The 19,235-nt window shown below is 48.5% G+C and overlaps 1 protein-coding gene across 2 annotated transcripts in view; it reads right to left on the bottom strand.

Moving 5' to 3' along the window:
- Positions 1–10,776: 10,776 nt before the first annotated feature.
- APCDD1 (APC down-regulated 1) overlaps positions 10,777–19,235 on the bottom strand; it is a 31,236-nt gene continuing 22,777 nt past the window's right edge. For both annotated transcript variants that reach the window (XM_004276071.4, XM_033439415.2), the window contains 2 exons: positions 13,882–14,203; positions 10,777–12,754 (listed from right to left, as the gene is read on the bottom strand). In XM_004276071.4, coding sequence (XP_004276119.2) covers positions 12,303–12,754; positions 13,882–14,203 — 774 coding nt within the window. In that variant the 3' untranslated portion in view covers positions 10,777–12,302. The remainder of the gene's footprint in view (positions 12,755–13,881; positions 14,204–19,235) is intronic.

The raw sequence follows: 19,235 nt of genomic DNA, 5'->3' as shown, positions 1-19,235 counted from the left end.
GTGGCTCGGAGCTCAGTACACAGCAGCCGTCATCATTCCTGTCGTTTCTAGGTTCTTTCCACGCACAGCTTTTCAGAAACGTGGGCCGAGAATCCTCTCCCAGCTCACAGAGGACGTGGAAGTCCCTCGCAGCCGAACCACAGGGGCAGCCTCGGGCTTCGGGGCTGCAAATCCTCGGAAAACACTGAGGTGACCATGGCTTCAGCAGGTCCCCACTGGCAGAAGAAAACGTAGCAACTCCAGGGGTTGGGAACCCACCGCCTGGTCCAGGTCCCGAGTCTGCCCCCACCTGCTCTGCTGATAGCTCAGCAGATGCTTTGCCACCCCAGAGAGGAGGGGACATTGGGAGGAAGGGGGATGAAGGCGATGATGGTACCTTCATCCCAGCTCACAGAGGATGAAGCAGAGGAACCCGGCCTGGAGGGGAAGGAAGGGGAGGGGTGGGTCTTTTGCTTGAGGACTTCACATTTCTCACAATCCACCTCTGGGTCCTGACCTGGGAACCTCCAGAGCAGTTAAAGTCATCACGACTGGGACACGTAACTGTAGATGACGTGCTTTCCCCATGGTTCTTTGGAACTTCTTGGAAAAGGGACGAATAGGTAAAACCAAAGGTAAAAAAGCAAAAAGAGGGAGGAGAGGGACTTCCATCCACGACTCCCTCCATCCCCTGCCAAGCTGGGACCTGGCCCTTTAGCTCTTGTGCTGACACCTCCAAACGCCTCTGCTCCCCAGGGGTGCAGGCAGGGCTGCCACAAGCCCCGGGGCCTCTGCATCCCCACTCAGACACCAAGCTCCCAGCTCCTGCTCTGCCCACGCCCTTTTCTGGTTTTCCATGCTTCCGGTTTCCCCTGTTTCCAGCTCCTCCCTCAGGGTCTCAGCCCACAGCTCCGACATCCCCACAGGCCCGACCCTGCCCTCGGTGTTGACCTGCTTCCAGGCCCAGCTCCCCTCTGTCCACTACACCCCCACCCCCACCCCGCCGCTGGCCTCGTTGCCTCTTCAAGGACACTCCCTGGGTGGCCTCTTTTTGCCCTTGGTTGGCTTTCTGCCACCCACCAAGGATTGTCCTGGGGACAGAAGGACAAGTGAGCTGGCCATTCCATCCAGCAGGCTGTGCTGAGCGCCGACACGGTCAGATGGGACCATCGCGAGGACGGACCGTGTGTGTGGACGGTTCTAGGAAGAGTCTCTACATTGGCAATGATTTACTCTGCCCCCATTTCCAGGGGTCGGTGCTGATCCTAGGTGAGCACAGAAAGATCCCACCCCCAAGGCGTGCTGTGAAGAGCCCACCGGGATGCGTCTGAACAGAGAGACCCCCTGGAGCAGCCCTGACGCTTCGGTTCCGGAGCCCCTCTTCAGAAGCTGCGGCACGTACTGTCGTAGAACTTTAATTTTGTGGCTTTGACTCTTAAGTCCAAGACGGGACCTATAATTTAGTTAAGCATCGACCGGCAGGCAACGTCTAGTTTAAACTACAGGGCACAGCTTTGATATTCAAAATAGACTCTCAAATCAACCTTCTTACTGACTTATAATCTTCTGTATCTTATTTATTTAAAAATATAGCAACTTTAGCTTTTCCTTTATCAGTTTATCAACTGATAAACTGTCCTGCCCTGTCCCGTCCCTCCTGCCCTGTCCCCGGCTTCCCCCCACCCCCACCCCCTGCTCCACCCCTCCGCGGCCCGACCCCAGGACTAGCCTCGGGTCAAGTTTGGCAGAGTGGGTGCTCTCAGCTCCCAGGGCCCAGCTGTGGCCGCCCTGCTCTTCAGGCACCCACCAGAAAAGACGGAGATCTTCACACGTGTTGCTAGGACTATCTGTGTGTAATTTTTTTCCCAGGCAAGATTCTCTTTTCTGCCTCCTGTGTGAAAGGCTCCCTCTGTGTTTCTCAGGCAAGCACTGGATGTCTGTGTAGCGGGGCCCTTACAGTTAACTTTGCTCCTGGCAACAGTTTTAGACCAAGAATGAGGGTAACATTCATCTTAGGGAAAAAAAAAGTGTGGATGTTTTATATACAGAACCAAACATTCTGAATTGAATCAAAAGACAGATTTTTGAAGCCAGGGTTCTGCTGATTGCCAGGGCTATGATGAAATCTCTTTACTCAATGTTCAAACTTTGTAATATTCTGTAACTTAGAATTCTGTCTGGAGCAGTTTTGAATAAAGCCAGGCTTTACAGTGGGTGGGAGAGACCAGATGGCACATTCAACGTTTACTTCTTCATCCATCACGTGTTTGCAAAGTACTGGGAACCCGGATGTGGACACAGCACGGGCAAGGAAGGCATGGACACTTCCCTCGAGGGGAGCACTTGGGAGCAGAAGTGTCAGCTATCACACAACGCTTTAAAAAATTACAAATATGGGAAGTGCTACCAAGGAGATAGAACCTGCCGGGGCTGGGGTGTGGGGTGAGTTACGGGGCTGTGGGCGTGGGTGTAATCTCAAATAGCTCGGGGAAGCGTTAGGGAGACGAGGTCCTCAGGACTAGCATACATCAATGGGTAAGGGAGCTTCTGGGACGGGGACCCCGGTGCTGTGAGCGCCACCTGTGCTTCAGGTGTGTGTGTGGACCAGACACTCAACGTTCATCAACTGAGCAGGTGATTCTTCGTCAGGATGGTGCGGGTTATATCTGAATCCCGAAAAGTTAGCAGAAAAGTTTGAGGAATAATAACAATATAATAACAATTAGGAGGAAAGAAACATTCAGGTAACTGGTATTTTTCCCATTTGAAGTTTGTGCTTCAGTCTGGTGTTTGAACGCTGGCTGGTTTGTGTGTGTACAGAGTGATCGGCCCTTGTAAGTACAAAGACGAAGTGAGGAAACACTTTTATTGGGAGAAGGAAATGGAGGGGGGGATGACTGGAAATAGAGAAAGAGGCTAATCGGGGTTAACTCTCGGATTGTAAGCAATTCCAGGGAAGACCGAATGCTTCCTAATACTGCAAAAAACACACAGGCCCATCCTTCAGTGCCATGCCTGCCGCTAGGGATGAACTCCGCCCCAGCTCAGGCAGGCGCAGAACGGGGGGAGGACGTGTAGATGCTCTTTTAAATTCACTTTGAACTCATTTAGAGCCCACTGCCTTCTCCTGTCTGGGAACCGGCTGGGACCCAGCCAAGAAGGAATCTCCCAATAAAGCCCAGGACATGGATGGACCTAGAGATTATCGTACTCAGTGAAGTAAGTCAGACAGAGAAAGACAAATCTCCCAAAAAGCCCAGCTTTTTCTTTGTAAGACAAAGAAAAAGCTTTGTGATGCAAAACACACACACACACACACACACACACACACACACACACACACAAGCACATACACACGTCTCTTAGGGAGAGCAGGGATTTCCCAGAGAAGAAATTGGCCTGCATGGAGGACTTAAAAAAACCCTCTGCAAGAAAACAAGGAAGAATTGCAGAAAGAGGGAGAAGATGGGAGAGACAGGGTACCTCCTGGGGTCAGATCCAGGAGGCTGTCAATGACAGAGTGGTACAAGGGAGTGATTTGGGACCACGTGAACTAAAAATTCTCTCCTTGGTGTTTCTGATCTTATACCATGGCTCTGAGAGCCAGCGAACTCTTCCGAAAGAAACACCACCCAGGGCTGATGTAATTGATCAGGGGTGGACTGTCCAGGTGGATAGCATCCTGAAAAAAGGAAGATTCTCCACTGCCAACCATCTTATGAGAGAGCTGGGGTGAAGGATGCAGACTGACTTGGGTGGAGAGGGGAGACCCTCGGGGCTGGCCACATCAGACCCTCCAGTGGTGTGGACAGTGGGATGAACTCCCTGATCGCCACTCCACTCCACTCTCCCCTCCACAGTGCTCTAAGCTAAGAACATCTTTGGATATATGAAAAAAAGCAGGGACCCTTTCCCAATGAGGTTGTATAAGTGTTTTTGCTCTAAGGATTTGAACTTGGATAAGCTTAGCAGAGCGTACTCTGCATGCAGACTGCGTGTTTGGGTGTTTATTGACACACCTGATAATAGGATCCCATAATTACGGAACCCTCTGGGGACAGATCATTAAGATTCTTTGATGGGAACCAACCTTGTGTTTACGACTTGAGTTACTAGGAGACAGTCTGCCTTTCATTAGCACACAGTAACATCTCACTTTTATGGGCCATTCCTTCAGTTCCTTTTCTTCATTAGATTTAACTGAAGGATGAAAGTCCAAGGTTGCTCCACAAAGCCCAGGAAGGAAGATCCCTGTGTTTCACGCACTAATTGAATATGAAAGCCACAGACTTCAAAGGTGCACACAAATAAGAAAATTATGTTTTCTAAAGATACCTGGACCAGTGAAAGGTAATTTCAGAGGGACCCAGGGTTTCAAATTTAAGAGAAAATGTCCATATTGGGACTAGACGTGGGTGCAACACAGGCACCATTATGCGTCTTCTAAAAGATGCACAAAACGGCACCCAACAGCACGCAGCTCAGCAGGTAGTGTGCAAGATTATGGAGCGTCCAAATTCCTGAATAGAAATGAGTGTGCTAGCCAAACTGAGGAATAAGTAGGTGGAGTCTTCTTTACCAAAGAAGTTTCCCAAGGAGAATCTCTCTCTGCTTTCAGAAATAGTTGCTCTTTTTCCTGAGCAATTAATTTGTTCAAGTCATATGAAATTTTAAGTCATGTTACGTCTTTGGCTTCTAGAAAGCCTGACATTAACTATGTATGGCTCCCCTCTAGGGAGGGGCCAAGGTTTACCAGCACATCCTGAGAACACCCAGGTCACATCTGGCTTGTTCTTATTTTTGTAGCCTTTGATTTTGTTCGCCCAGATGCACTCAGCTATTTTTATATTCCACTTGGTCTCTTGAATTGTAGGTATTTCCGTAAGCTGCCTTGAATCATTTTTGGAATAAAGTGGGATAAAAATAAGTAACTAAAGAAATATTGATTGCAAGTTAAAAAACTCAAACTATTTAACCGTGCTAAACTACTGCCGTAAGATCTAAACTAATGCAGTAAGAGCAAAGCCAAGAATATACATTTTCAAAAGCATAAACAATAAAGAACTGATAAGCAAAATATAAGTTTAGAACCACTCCTCTATGCTAAATACAACCACTTGCCATCAGACCAAGGTGATGTTCCCTATTTGATCTTCCCCCCGGAAAAGATGTCAAATTCTTGAAGCTTCTTGGTTCCACATGGAAACAAAACCCAGAGGTCATGCCAAACACACCCTAACATCTTGCCCTGCGGACTGATCTGGTTCTCTCATTGCAATTAAGTATCTTCTGTGAGTTTTGATAAGCAGTGAATCTGTCAAAGGTAAAATATTTTAACAAGTATCTTCACGCAGCATCTGTTATTTTGTGGATTATATATGATGCATGCCTTGGATGCCAGACACGAGGTGGGTAAAGTTGATGTTGCATCGGAATAGCTTCTAGATAGACGCAACCAATACGTACCTAAATTATTTCCTTATTAAAAAATATCTGATTCTTCTCAAGTTTCTTTTAGCAATGGTTTGTTGAGTCCTGACATTTCTATGCCATGCAACATAAAATTTTAACTTCTAACTATTTAAGGACACCAGTGCCAAAAATGAATGTCTTCTTTTTAAAACTATAATTTATTGATTCCACCAGAGTTGGTCTAGAATAGGGGAAGTAGTGGTAATAATATTATTTTCATTGGTCCATCTATATCTATGATATTTTATTCAGTATTTTAAGAGAACTGTTAATTTTCCAAACTGAAGCTTAACTAAGCAAGAAAGAATGGAGCAATGATTTGCAGTACCGGATGCAAATCGTATTAGGAAAGTGTGAAAAAACTTTACCAAAGAAAAGAATTGGGGAGAACAGTTATTTGGAAGTCTGTCGAGTGGAGAAAGAGTCTAATTTCTTCTGACAGAACTAGGGTCTTGGGTGGAACTAGGGTCTAATATTCATCCCAATATTAGAAAGAATTTTTAAAGAATTACAAGTGTTCAGAAATGGAATGACATGCCTTGGAGGTTTCAGCAATGTTTCTGGAAATGTTCAAGCTGACCCTGGATGTCTTCATGACTTTCAGCACCGAGGGGGTCACTGCACTGGGTATGTGATAGAACTAGATAGATCTAAATTTTCTTTGAATGTAAAGTCCTCTATTTGTTGCGACATAATTGTTATTCCTAGATGGTGGAAGGGCATAGTCTAACGATTGGTTTACTTCATGTTGGTCATGTTAAAATAAGTGAAGAATAATCAAAATAAACATTTGAACCTTAGAGTAATTTATGTAAGTCATGCCACCTAGGATTAGCTAAGCTGCCTGCACCACTGTGCTGTGTAGCATGACTCCTGGTAAAAAGCAGCTGGGCTGTGTAATCGGCCTGGAGGAAGATGCTGGGACTTCACAGACTTTACAATAACAGGTTGAATAACTGTTTTTATTTTATTTTATTTTTTATTTTATATTGGAGCAGAGTTGATTAACAATGTTGTGTTAGTTTCAGGTGTACAGCATGAGTAACTTTTTAAACTTGTTCGCTCATAGACGTTTGCATGTGTGGCCAAATTTTGCACAGAGTTCCTGTGAATTTTTATCACCACCATTTTCTCCAATATCCCGACGCTCTTTGAGTGAACTGTAACGGAGAAGATAACTTACTGGCTCTCTGTGGTCTGGAAAAATTATGAGACACAAGGCACCAGTGAACAAGTGGGCGAAGTACCATGGTGTTAAGGCCTCCATCACTCCTGGGGAGAAAGGTTACTCCAGAAACAGAAAGCATGGTTTGTTTTATTTCCAATCAGGCCGCTCATGTGAATTCATATTCTCTGCTTTATTATGCTGAAAATGACACGCGACTTCTGCCTATCTCTGGATCAATCATCACTTTGATGTTTTATTTATTGATGCACAAAAGGACTTGCCTTTCAAGTTTGTAATCTCTCATTTCAATGGAATTTTTCAAAGTATTAAGAGACTAGCTCTACAGGACTGTCTACCCAGTTGGAAATTGGCACAAGATTCTGAAGTGTTATTGGTGCCCCTGGGTGTTTCCTGCCATTTAGTTTCAAGCTAATAAGGAAATGCAGAGGTTGGCTGGAGTTTGCTATGAATACTGTAGGTAGACATTTGTGCTGGAACAAACTCAAAGAAGGTTCTTTAGAGAATGCATTTTATCGTACCAGGGACTTTGTTTCCTTGGCTATTGAAATGACTCTTGTTTGGAAATCAGAGCTATTTCTCATCTTTGACCAGCTCTTTTGTAAAGTCTGCACTTCCATGTTTATACCATTCATTTATGACATCATCCAGTTGTTTCCACAGCAAAAATAGTCAGAGAAGAGAAAACAGAACTTTTTTTTTTGAGAAATGTCTATTCAAATCCTTTGACCATTTTTTAAAGCAAGTTATTTGGGGGGCTTTTGGGGTTTTTTTTTTTTTTGCTGCTGCTATTGAGTTGTAGGAGTTCCTTATGTATTTTGGAGATTAACCCTTATCAGATATATGGTTTGCCATATTTTCTCTCATTCCATGGGTTGCTTTTTCCCTGTGTTGATTTTTTTCTTTGCTGTGAAGAAGCTTTTTTTTTTTTTTTTTTTGCGGTATGCGGGCCTCTCACTGTTGTGGCCTCTCCCGTTGAGGAGCACAGGCTCCGGATGCACAGGCTCAGCGGCCATGGCTCATGGGCCCAGCCGCTCCGCGGCATGTGGGATCTTCCCGGACCGGGGCACGAACCCGTGTCCCCTGCATCGGCAGGCAGACCCTCAACCACTGCGCCACCAGGGAAGCCCTGTGAAGAAGCTTTTTGGTTTGACATAATCCATTTGTTTATTTTTGCTTTTGTTGCCTATGCTTTTAGAATCATATCCATGAAATCACTGTCAAGACCAATGTCATGAAACTTTTCCCTTATGCTTTCTTCTTAGGAGTTTAACAGTTTTGGGTCTTATGTTTAAGCCTTGAATCCATTTTGACTTTGTGTTTTGCTTTGTTTTGTTTTGTCTATGGTGTAAGGGCCCAATTTCACTCTTTTGCATGTGAATATCCAGCCTTTCCAACACCATTCGTTGAAGAGACTCTTCTTGTGTATTCCTGGCACCCTTGTCAAGAGACCAGGTGACTGTGTGTCTGGCTTTGTGTCAGTACCCCACAGGACTGTGGGTTTGCAATAAATTCTGAAATCAGGAAATGTGATGCCTCCAGTTTTGCTCTTTCTCAAGATAGCTTTGGCTACTCAGGGTCCTTTATGGTTCCACATACATTTTAGGGTTGTTTTTTCTATTTCTGAAAAAAATGCCATTGAGATTTTGATAGGAATTGCATTGAATCTGCAGCTCTCTTCGGGTAGTATGGCCATTTTAACAATGTTATTTCTTCCAATCCATGACCATGGATGTCTTCCCATTTATGTGTGCCTCCCTTAGTTTCTTTCATCAATGTTTTATAGTTTTCAACGTACAAGTCTTTTACTTCCTTAGTTAAGATTATTCATATAATGAAAAGATAACCTATGAATTGGAGAAAACATTTTTAAACCATGTATCTAATAAAGGGTTAATAGCCAAAATATAGAAGGAACTCCTACAGCCCAACAGCAAAAAAGCCCACACACAGTCACCCCTCACACACAACAGACTGCACCATGTGGCTCTCTGAGCCCACGAACCCTTGCCCCTCTGAATTCCAATGTAACAGCTACATTGGTTTCCTTAAATGAAGGGGGATGGGATTCCTTAAATGAAGGGGGATGGGATTTCTGGGTGGTATTCTCCAGGGCGTAGGGGCCACAGAGGTGGCTGTACAACAAATGGCAGAAACTAAGAGACCCAAATGCATCCATGGAAACCATGGCCTTGCTCTTTGAATGAGAGGCACTAGTTAGACCCTGAGACTCGCTTTCCAGTGGGCAGTGAGCTTGAGTAAAGGAGATGTATTTGTCCGGCCTCACACCGTTGGTGGCTGACAACTAGGTGTCAGTTCAGTCTCCCCCAGAGGGATGCTGCCGTATTAAGTGTCGGCTCCGTCACATCTTAGCCAATGAGAAGTTGGAGGTCATGACTTGGCCAATATTCTTCCTTGTGATAGTGTTAATTCTGCCTAACGACACCAAGGAAATGGGTTGCGATAAAACAGGGGCTCCAAATACATCAGCAATTTTCTACCCTGTGAGCCAGAAACACTCTTGGACCATCATAGGGATTTGAATAATTCAATTGGTATTTTAGGACATGTGATTCTCCTACTGGTATGAAAAGAATGCTTATGCACTTTCTCCAGAACCTAGAAATCAGTGGGAAACATTTATTATCCAGCTGCCTTTATTTGCTCTTATTTGCAGTTGTATCCTAATGAAGGCTGTTTGGGTTCATGAACCCTCGGATGTCTCAAGAAGGCCAGAAAAGTCTGCGGGGGAGAAAAGAGAGGACCTGCTCTCCCTGTCCCACCCACCACCCCTTCTCCCCCACCCCAACTCAGGTGGTCCAGCATCTCCCTTTGAGGACAGTGTCCTGAAATACCTAATTACATGCTGTCTGTTGGCTTCTGTAGTCCACTGCCAGGGACCCAGTATGTGTTACAGGGATGGGCTGTACCATTTAAAATAAAACATCGTGATGTTTCTGTGGACGGCTGTGAACATCATCTTTGTTTTCAAGAATATATTTAAAGAGTTGGTGGACTAGAGAACAGCGCTCTTACTATCGTAAAGCTTTTCCTTCAACCAGGAACCACAAGACTCTTACACTCAAGTTGTTTCCATCAGGTGTGGGTATGAGGCCCCACCAAGGATGCCCTGGGCTGCCAGCTCCTCTAACAGGGATCCTTCGTGTTGAGCAGCACAGAGAGTCACCCTGGTGGGCTGCACAGCACGGGAACCCGGAGACGGACTACTTAGGATGGACGGTGCCCGGCAGTTCCAGATGCTGGACATGATGGGCGATGTTCCTCTAGGACAGACGGCTGGGCTTGTCCTGTCTGAACAAACTCCCTTCGTTCTGTACAGGAGACACTGGGACCCTAGGAAACTCCTTCCTGAGTCCAGGGTCAACTGGATTTTATAGAGTCTGAAGCCTAGATCACAACCAAATTGCATTGTTGCCCAAGGTTCAACTTTCTGACCCTGTGCCTGACCGGCCTGCTTCTGGGGACGAGAAGTCTAGTCCCCAGAGGCCAACGACACCTAGGAGAGTTGTCCTATATTCACTCCCTACCTCCCCCAAATCTCGGAGTTACAGGAACCACCCACTTCTAACTTAGGGGTAGACTTGCCAGGGCCCGAGTGCCTGTCATGGAGTATTTTCTGCTTGTCATGGAATATTCTAGAGTCAGCCATTCCTTCCTCAGAGATAGCATCTTGGTCTTGAGTTAAAATTTCCAGCTCTCAAACCTTAAAGATTGGTCATTATGTTTCTTCAAGGTGACGGGAAACCACTTAAAATGACGATCTTCATAGGCTGCACAGGCGGTTTAGTTTTAGGACGTGATGTATGTGGTGAGACGGTAAGTAACAGCCATAAATCCAACTGACAATAATCTGTGAATAAACTATACTGGTCATTCTCTGTAGTGGATCAGAAAGTGAATTTCATGTCATCCCTAAGACACATATACATATAGTCACACACTGTATACACGTTGATGCCTATATATTTGGGTATATGTACCTATGTGTGTGTATACGTAGGTGGAGTGTACGTTTAAACAGTGTGAATAGCTAAGTCCAGGTGAGTGGCTGTGAATCATGTGGCTATAAACCTATCATTTTTATGGTAAATCACTGAAGTATTCTCTAGCAGTGAGCATCGCTTTTTACATAATTTTATTATATTCTTTAAAGATAGCATTAGTATTAATTAAATAGACCCACAGGTAAAATGTGTATTGTGGGAGTATCTTTGACATCTCTGTTTATAAACTTGGCAGACATTAAGTTAGTACTTTCATTTGAATAAACCCCCTCAACCACAACGTCAAATATCATCTAGAGGTAAAGCACTGTGGTCCTCCATGCCCCACTTATAACTTAACATCACAGCATCTCGTAAGGGTAACTCTTAAATATAGGTGTGACTCTAGACCTTGACCGTGGTTTCCACACTGGTCTTTAGTTATGTCCAGGCTTTCTGTCGTTTACTCACCATTTCCCTCCATCGGTCTCCCCTGGCAACCACCTTTGGCGTCCTGAGCGCACCATTCGTAATAATCCAAAGTGACATGCAGATGTCACTCATGCACCCTCACAGACTCTGTAGAAGGTGCCCTGAGACCCTCTGCAGTGACACAGCCGGGTCGGGCCGGCCCGTCCCGTGAGGAGGGTGGATGGTCTCGTGGGGCAGCCGGCTAGGATCCCCCCACCGCCTTCTCTGCACAGCCAGGCCCGTGGCGCCCACGCGTGGCCTCTGAGTCTTGGTCTTTGAAGTGACAGAGATGACAGAGTGAAGCTCCAGACACGACGTGAGCCGGGATGGGGTCCCACGGAGATAAGGCCAGACCGAATGGGCACTGCGTCACTCGGGTCACCATCACGCACCGTCACCCTCCCTGCACTGCTGCTCCTGTCCGTCTGTAGCGGGACAGCCTCCATCTGACACATACTCCACCACCCTGTCCCCCGGGCAGGTAAGAGCAGCATGCATCCTGCAGCCACCCAGAGACCAGCATCAACATCTCCCAACAAGTTAAAACAACCAACGTTTAAATGACTCTGAAACTTTAATTACAGATACTTTTCAACATTTGAAAGTGTGGATTTGCTCTCTTTTTGCATGAAGCTGTCAAGGTGGTTCCGTTACACCAGTGTCTTTTCCTGCACCCCTAGCTCTTCTTTATTTCATCAAAGGTGTCTGGATCGCAGTCCCAAACCAACTCTGCACTGCATTCCAGGTTGGAAAACTCGGAGAGTGAAACAGGTTCAAAGGAGCAGAAAGCAACCGCAGTGAAGCAGCAGGAAAAGCTGAAGCTGCTATTTGTTTCTCCTCAGTTCCCCCCCGAAATGCAATAATCATGAAGGGGAAGAAAAGAAGATGGAGCGCTTACCCTGCTCCCGCTGCCAACACGCTCGCCTGAACCTCTCTGTGGTCTTAAAGTGCAATTATATGGTGAGGACGCCCAGGCCTGGGATCCGACTGGATGCAGTTCAAAGCCAAAACTTCAAACAGCTCATGACTCAGGCCAGGCAGGCGGGGGCCAGGCGGGGGCCAGGCGGGGGAGGAGGACTGTTCTCAGCCGCTCAAGTGCATCCGAGGAAGAAGTGTCTTTTCTTTCTGTAAAGAAAATCTGTAAATTGTAAGGCATCCTGGTTTGGAAAAATCAAACTCTGTAAGCGCTTCTATCCAAGGCTGTGCCAGGGCTGCAGGGTCCAAAGGCCAGCGAGCCCAGCCAGCAGCAGGGGACACGGGCCGCTCCCGGGTGCCCGGCTCCGGTGCTGATGCTGCCCGGAGTCCTCAGAGAAGTCTTCAGCCCTGGGCGCCGAGGAGGCACACTGGACCAAGGGCATCTGGTAGGATGTGGCTCTCTTCTCGGGTCTGTCCGGGCTGGAGCCGTCGCTGGGCCTCTGGCCGTTGAAGAGCAGGTAGCGGCCGCGGGCATCCTGCTCCATCTTGAAGATCTCGTATTCCGTGTGAGGTAGTTTGATGCCCAGTGCCACACAGCCATTGGTATGGGTCACGTCCTGCTGGACACCCACCTGCCAGGAGCCCTCGGCCCCGCACTCGTTCCCGTTGAAGACATTGAGGAGCGAGGCAGTGGCTGCGTCCATGGGGGTGACCTTCATGTGGTTCACTGCCAAGGACACAGGACAGCTCCGTGATTCAAGGATGCCGGAGGCACCAAGCCTCACAGGCTTCTGCTCTCAAACCCACCCTGCAGACCAACCCACCAGACCGGAGCCCACAGAAAAGACCCTCAGATGGAAAAGGTTCCATGTCTGGACGTGACCAGTGGCCACACCAAGCACCCTGAAGGCGCCACCAGGAAAAGTCCAGCCCCTCTGGCAGTAAAGGCTGAGCCCAGACTACAACTGACCAAGACCGTTCCCATGAAGACGCTGCTCTTTGGGATGGACACAGTATTCAACGAAAACTGGCATTTGTTTTTACGAATAGGTTTTGAGGTTTTTAAATAGTTTTGGTGTCAGACACCTCTATTAGTGAGCAGTCTATACTGGCCTGTACATCAGGCAACTAAAATAAATTAGGCTGCAAGCAAGGAAAATCTGCTCCAATCTGCTCAAAGGAAATCCCAGCCCTTGTAGAGGACGCTTCTGAGGCTCTCCCAGGGGCCCGTATCCTGCGTACACGTGAGAGCTTTGGAGGGGACTGAGACCCAGACAGCTGTTCTCTGGGCGACAGCTACCAAAGGCCCATTGTCCCTAGCGCCAATCTTCCTCCCTAAGGTGGGGGGGGGGCAGTAAAATGCCCCAGGGCTTATCTGGGTTGGCAGAAATACTTCATATTAAATGGACTGAATCACAGGATGCTATCCTGGGAGGGGTATCTAGGCCAACCCTCTTATTTGTCCATGACAGGGTTGACACCTTCCTAAAAAGATGCACAAGCTTAAAAAAAAGTCTAGAAATAGCGATCACAAGGCCCCCACCACCCCTTGCTCACAGCCTTGTAGCCTGGAGAATGTCATCCTTTACCTGCCTTACTTAGGTGATCACCAGGCATACCGCCCACCCGCCTGCAAGCACGTGGCATCTTCTCAAGGGCACGATGGGCACACTCTGCGCACCTGGGCGTCACTAACGCCAGCTCCGAGGCTGCAGAGAACGATGCGGGCAGGCAGTCCACTCCCCAACATCCCTAGCAGAGAAGATGCCCTTTGCCCCTGGCTCCGCCTCCACAAACACGTCCCCAAACTGCTGCCGTGACCTCGGGGTATGGGGTGTGGGGCAGGAGCCCTACCTTTGAACACAAACTCCGTGCCGCCCATGACCCTGGCGGAGTGCACGCCGCGGCTGTAGCGACCCTTGGCGTAGATGGTGAAGGTGGGATGCTTGCACACGGGGTCGGAGTAGTGGTAGTAGTGCCCCTCCCAGGTGTGGTTGTTGTCGTGGAAGATGAAGTGGCGCGTGAGGAAGAGGACCTCGGGCCGCACCTCGCAGCGCTGGCTCACCCACTCGCCGTGCAGGCCCACCGTCAGGTCCGCCTTGGGGGGCAGCAGGGGCGGCCGGTGCTCGTCCGACCGGTGGATGATGCGGCAGGCAATGCAGGCGTGGTCGTGGTTCTGGAGCCAAAACACAAACACGGGGGGAAAAAAACGTCTCCATGAGAGCAGTGCGCATGCGCTGCGTTCGACGGGGCTCACGGCAGAGGCGCCAGCAGCCCCTGAGGCACCGCCACCAGTAACCTGGGAACCCCAGGGGCAACTGGAGCCACAGACCGGGTGTGTGTGCCTGCGTGTGCTCACAAGTACATAGTGTGTTTGGCTAACAGTAGAGCCTTGCCTAAATATTTCAGCTGTGATCTGGACCCCCTTTAGAATCCTGTTACATTTTCAGACCATTTGTCCCGGACACTTGATTTCAAAAAGAAAGGCTGGTATCACCTCACCCCAATTAGGATGGCTACTATCAGAACGAGCAAAAAATGACAGCATTGGCGGGGCCGTGGAGAAACTGGAACTCTCGTGCACTGCTGGTAGGAACGTAAAGGGGTGCAGCTGCTGTGGAAAAGGATCACCTTAGGACCCAGCAACCCCACTTCTGGTTTATACCCCAAAGCACTGAAATCAGGGTCTCAAAGAGGTATTTGTTCACCCACGTTCACAGCAGCACGATTTGCAATAACCTAAAAACGGAAACAACACAATGTACATCGATGGCTGAATGGATCATCAAAACGTGGTCTAGACACACACTGGACTATGGTTCAGCCTCACAAAAGGACGGGGATCCTGACACACATGTTCTTACAAGGATGAACCGTGAGGGCATCATTCTGAGTGAAATAAGCCAGTCACAGAAGGACAAATTCTGTGCGATCCCACTTATAGGAGGGACCTCAAGTCATCAAATCCATGGAGACAGAAAGCAGAGTGAGTTACCAGGGGCTGGGGTGGGGAGTTCGTGGCCAGATGGAGATGAAGATCGTATGACAATGTGAATGTCCTTGACGTCACTGAACTGACGCCTAAACATGGCTAAGATGGTAAATTTTATGTGACGCGTATTTTACAACTAGATTCTTCCATTAAAAATAAGTATGAGACACAAAAGAAGAAAAAGGACAGTACTCCAGTTGCCGTGGGTGACACAGGGCACTGTGTAGTGAGGGCAGAGGTCCCCATGAAGGAGGCATGAAGGACACAGCCCCAAAGGAGGCAAGAGCAGAGGCCCGGAGAGGCCGTGGGCACTCCTGTCCCTACCTGCGTCTGCTGGCCTGAGGCCTGGATGGTTTATGGGCTCTGAATGCTTCCTGCTTTACAGCTTCACACCATCTAATCAGTGCAAGAGAGTGGCCGCCCCGTCTTTCGGGAGCGCCTCTCTGGCCGGGCCTGCTTATAGCACCAACATGGACCTGGCACAAGGGCTGTCTAGGGTTGCCACTTAGAAAACCTCCTCCGAGTAGAGTAGGGGGGCCCGAGACTGTCAGCCACGTAGATGCTGTTTGCCTGGAGGGCTCGGGGCTCACACAAAAAGCCAGGTCTGGAGACACAGGAGCTAGCTCCTTGCCCAGACTGCCATCCGCTGTTGGACCCAAGTCACCGGAGGCCCACGCGCCAGGGCTGCCTCCGCAGATGGGGCATCTCCACTAGTGGGCATCTCCACTACTCCCCCTCCCACGCAGGTCTGTAAAGCCTCCTGGGCTGCCAGACACCAGCCACACTAGAGGCCCACATGAATGTGCCCGGCGCTGTGGCAGGAGGGCGGCACTGGCCCTGCCCCTGCCCGGGGCCCACCGTGCAGCAGCTCCTGGTCCAGCAGCTCCTGGCCTGTAGACAGGGACTGACAGGTGGCCACTCGGGCAGGCAGGCACTTGTTTTCTGGGCAGAAATCCAAACCTCCAGGCCTTTCTTTCGCCGGCACTGACTGCATGCGGGGCTACAGCGGTTCTTTGGTTGAAGGCTGGGTTGCCTGGGAGAGTAGGTGAGAATTGCAGGGGGCCAGGGTTCCCCAGCCGCCCCTTCCACACTCTCCTCCCAGGACAGCTCAGCGCCCGCTGACAGTCCCTGTGCTCATCAGCTGAGCCTGGAGTTGTTATTTACGGGAGAGGAGGTCTGTTCAGGGCCTGCGGACAATGAGATCAAACAGGCAGCGCAGAAGCCTTGCTGTCCCGGGGCCCATGCGTCTGTGGACCTACAGTTTCCTACCAAGGCCTCTGGGACACACGGGAGAAAGCGCCCTGCAGCCTGTGGTCAGCAGTGAGCCGTCTGCAAGCTACAGCAAGGAAACAGACAGGAAGGACACGTGTACACAGCCCACGAGGCCTGCACTTAACTGCACAGAAAGAGATGGTTCCGGCCTTGGCAGGAGATCCACGGGCCAGCGACCGCAGCTGGGGACCCTGGGCCTAAATACCATAAGAAATGAGGATTAGACTAAGGTGGGTCCCACTCGGGCTCCCAGAACCACTATGAGGAGAAGTTTCTCGGCATGGGGTTGCATGCGCGCGTGGCACTCAGTGGGAAGACCAAACAAATGGCACGGCTCCTGCTATGTGTGCCACTATCTTTCAAACGCATAACAGGGTGAAAAAGACACAAATTTAGTTAAAAAAAAGCATCACTGAATTCAGTAATTTTGCCACTATGTATTTTCTTGTAAACTACTAGGAAGTGAAGGTTCCAATTTTTTACCCCAAAAGGGGGTTTTTACTGAAAGTCTGGGATGGAAAGTTAATATGATTTCTGTGACATCATATTAACTCCCACACCCAGGAAGTAGCCCCTTCCTTAATGGCTAACAAGCGTTATCATGATCAGCACCTTGATCAAACTGTACCTGCTGCCCCTGCTCCCGTGCCCCAGCCCCACATGGTCTGTGTGAAACCAGCCCTGTACTCAGACTCAAGTCTCTGAGATTTCACAGACAGGACGGGGGAGGGGGAAATCTGGTGCCGGTACCTGTTAGCCAGCACACTGAGTGGTGCAGGAGACGGCCCTGGAAAGAGAGAGGAACCTCTGAGAACATACGCCAGGCAGCTTCCAAAACACCCACGAGGAGTGATGGCTCAGCTACTCCACTGGGAGCTCGCCAGCTGGAAGCTTGCTGATTGCCCCCCCGCCCAACACTCGCTCACTGAGCAGATCCTATGCAGCCCACCTGCACTGCAGGTCCCTACACGCCGACCCAGCCTCCATTCCCTTCTTTCTGTTCCCCACCACTCGGTTCGCTATCTGTGATTTGGGAATTTAAAAACATCAGTTGTGACCACTTCATTTCTGACCATTCCAGGAAGACACGAGCCTCAATCCCTGAAAAGATTTGTTTTCTCAAATACCAATATCATTCAGGAAGTGCCCAGAAAGCTTCTTAGATTGAGCAGGCGGGGCAGGAACAAGGGGTCTTAGTTCTTGCAAGAGCCACTGCTCGGACGACACCAGGGATCAACTGCTCTTCAGAAAAGGAACCGGCTCGGAGGGGAGGGGGCACCAACGTGGGGCCCAGGCTGTTCCATGCCCAACACGCTGGAGTTTGGTGTTTTTCTTTAAGAATGACAGGGCACGGGTCCTGAGCTCCGAGATGAGGATCTGGCTGGGCTGCGGTCCTTCAGGCGAGAGATGGTCCCGGCTGAAGGGTTTCTGGTCGGCAGCAGAGAAAGGCAGGCCGGGTAGTTTCAGGGAAGCTTGTCACCCATCGGTAGGGAAGGAGTGGGAGGAAGCTGCCCCTTGGGTATTGGTCTCACCAAATTCCTGAACTAGCTACTTTACTTCATTGTGGTCAGACGTACATAACATGAAACTTCCCATCTAAGTAATTCACACTGTCGTGCAACCACCCCCACCATCATCTCCAGAACTTTTTCATCTTCCCCAACTGCAACTCGATCCCCATTGAATACAACTCTCCATCCCACCCCCCATCGTAGCCCTTGACAACCACCATCCTACTTTCTGTGTCTATGGATCTGACTACTAGAGGGCCCACATATAAGTGGGATCACATAGTATTTGTCCTTCTTGTAACTGGCTTATTTCTCTTAACATAATGCCTTCAAGGTTCATCCATGTTGCAGCATGTGTCAGAATTTCCCTCCTTTTTAAGGCTGAATAGTTTTCCACTGTATGGATGGACCACATTTCGTTTATGCATTCATCTGTCAATGGACACCTGGGTTGCTTTCACTTTTTGGCTATTGTGAATAACGCTGCCGTGAACATGGGTGTCCAATCGATTTGAGAACATGCTTTCAATTCTTTTGGGTATATACCTAGAAGTGGAATTGCTAGATTATATGGTGATTCTATGTTCAATATTTTTTGAGAACCTGCCATATTGTTTTCCACAGCAGCTGCACCATTGTACATTCTCACCAGCAAAGCACGACGGTTCCAATTTCTCTACACCCTCACCAGCAGTTGTTATTATTTTTTTTTTTTTGATAACAGCCAACCTAATAAGTGTGATGTGCTACCTCACTGAAGTTTTGACTTGCATTTCCCTCATGATTAGAAATGCTGAGCATCTTTTCATGTGCTTATGGCCTATTTGTACATCTGCTTTGGAGAAATGTCTATTCAAGTCCTTTGTCCATCTTTTAATCGGGTTGCTTTTTGCTGTTGTTGAGTTGACTAGTTACCGTTTTAACCAACTCTTTGGCTGGCATTAAGGAACCAAAGATGTCATACATCAGTGTGGGAGGTTTGGCCTCTCTGTGGATGCTGTCAACAAGGGGACAGTTTCAGCCAAGGTCGGATAAAGGGAACACCTTTCTGTTTTGTGGACAGATTTTTAAAAAATCTGATTTGTGCTCTTAATTACCACTCTCTTTGGCGTGAATAAAACCCCAAAGACCTACAGGAACAACCATGGAGAAGCAGAAATTAAGGCCTAGATATCACACTGGCTCTAAAGTTTCTCTTTTCCAAGATGCTTTTCTCAAACAGCGGCCATTCACAATGATGAAAGGGGAAGAGTTTTTCAACATGAAGAGTGATTTGTACCATGAAATCTCATTTGCTTCATGAAGTTACTCTGTTGGGTCCATGCTCTGATCCATGGGTCTCATCTGAGAAGCCGTCTTTCCCAGGCTCTCCCGTTAGGCTTCACATCGCTCCCTCCCTTGCATCTCAGATAGGCTATTTTAACGTCAGGGTT

This window comes from Orcinus orca, chromosome 15 (assembly GCF_937001465.1).
Source record: "Orcinus orca chromosome 15, mOrcOrc1.1, whole genome shotgun sequence".
Lineage (NCBI taxonomy): Eukaryota > Metazoa > Chordata > Mammalia > Artiodactyla > Delphinidae > Orcinus > Orcinus orca.
Note: the sequence above shows the minus strand (reverse complement) of the source record. Positions and strands in the feature narration are given on the sequence as shown.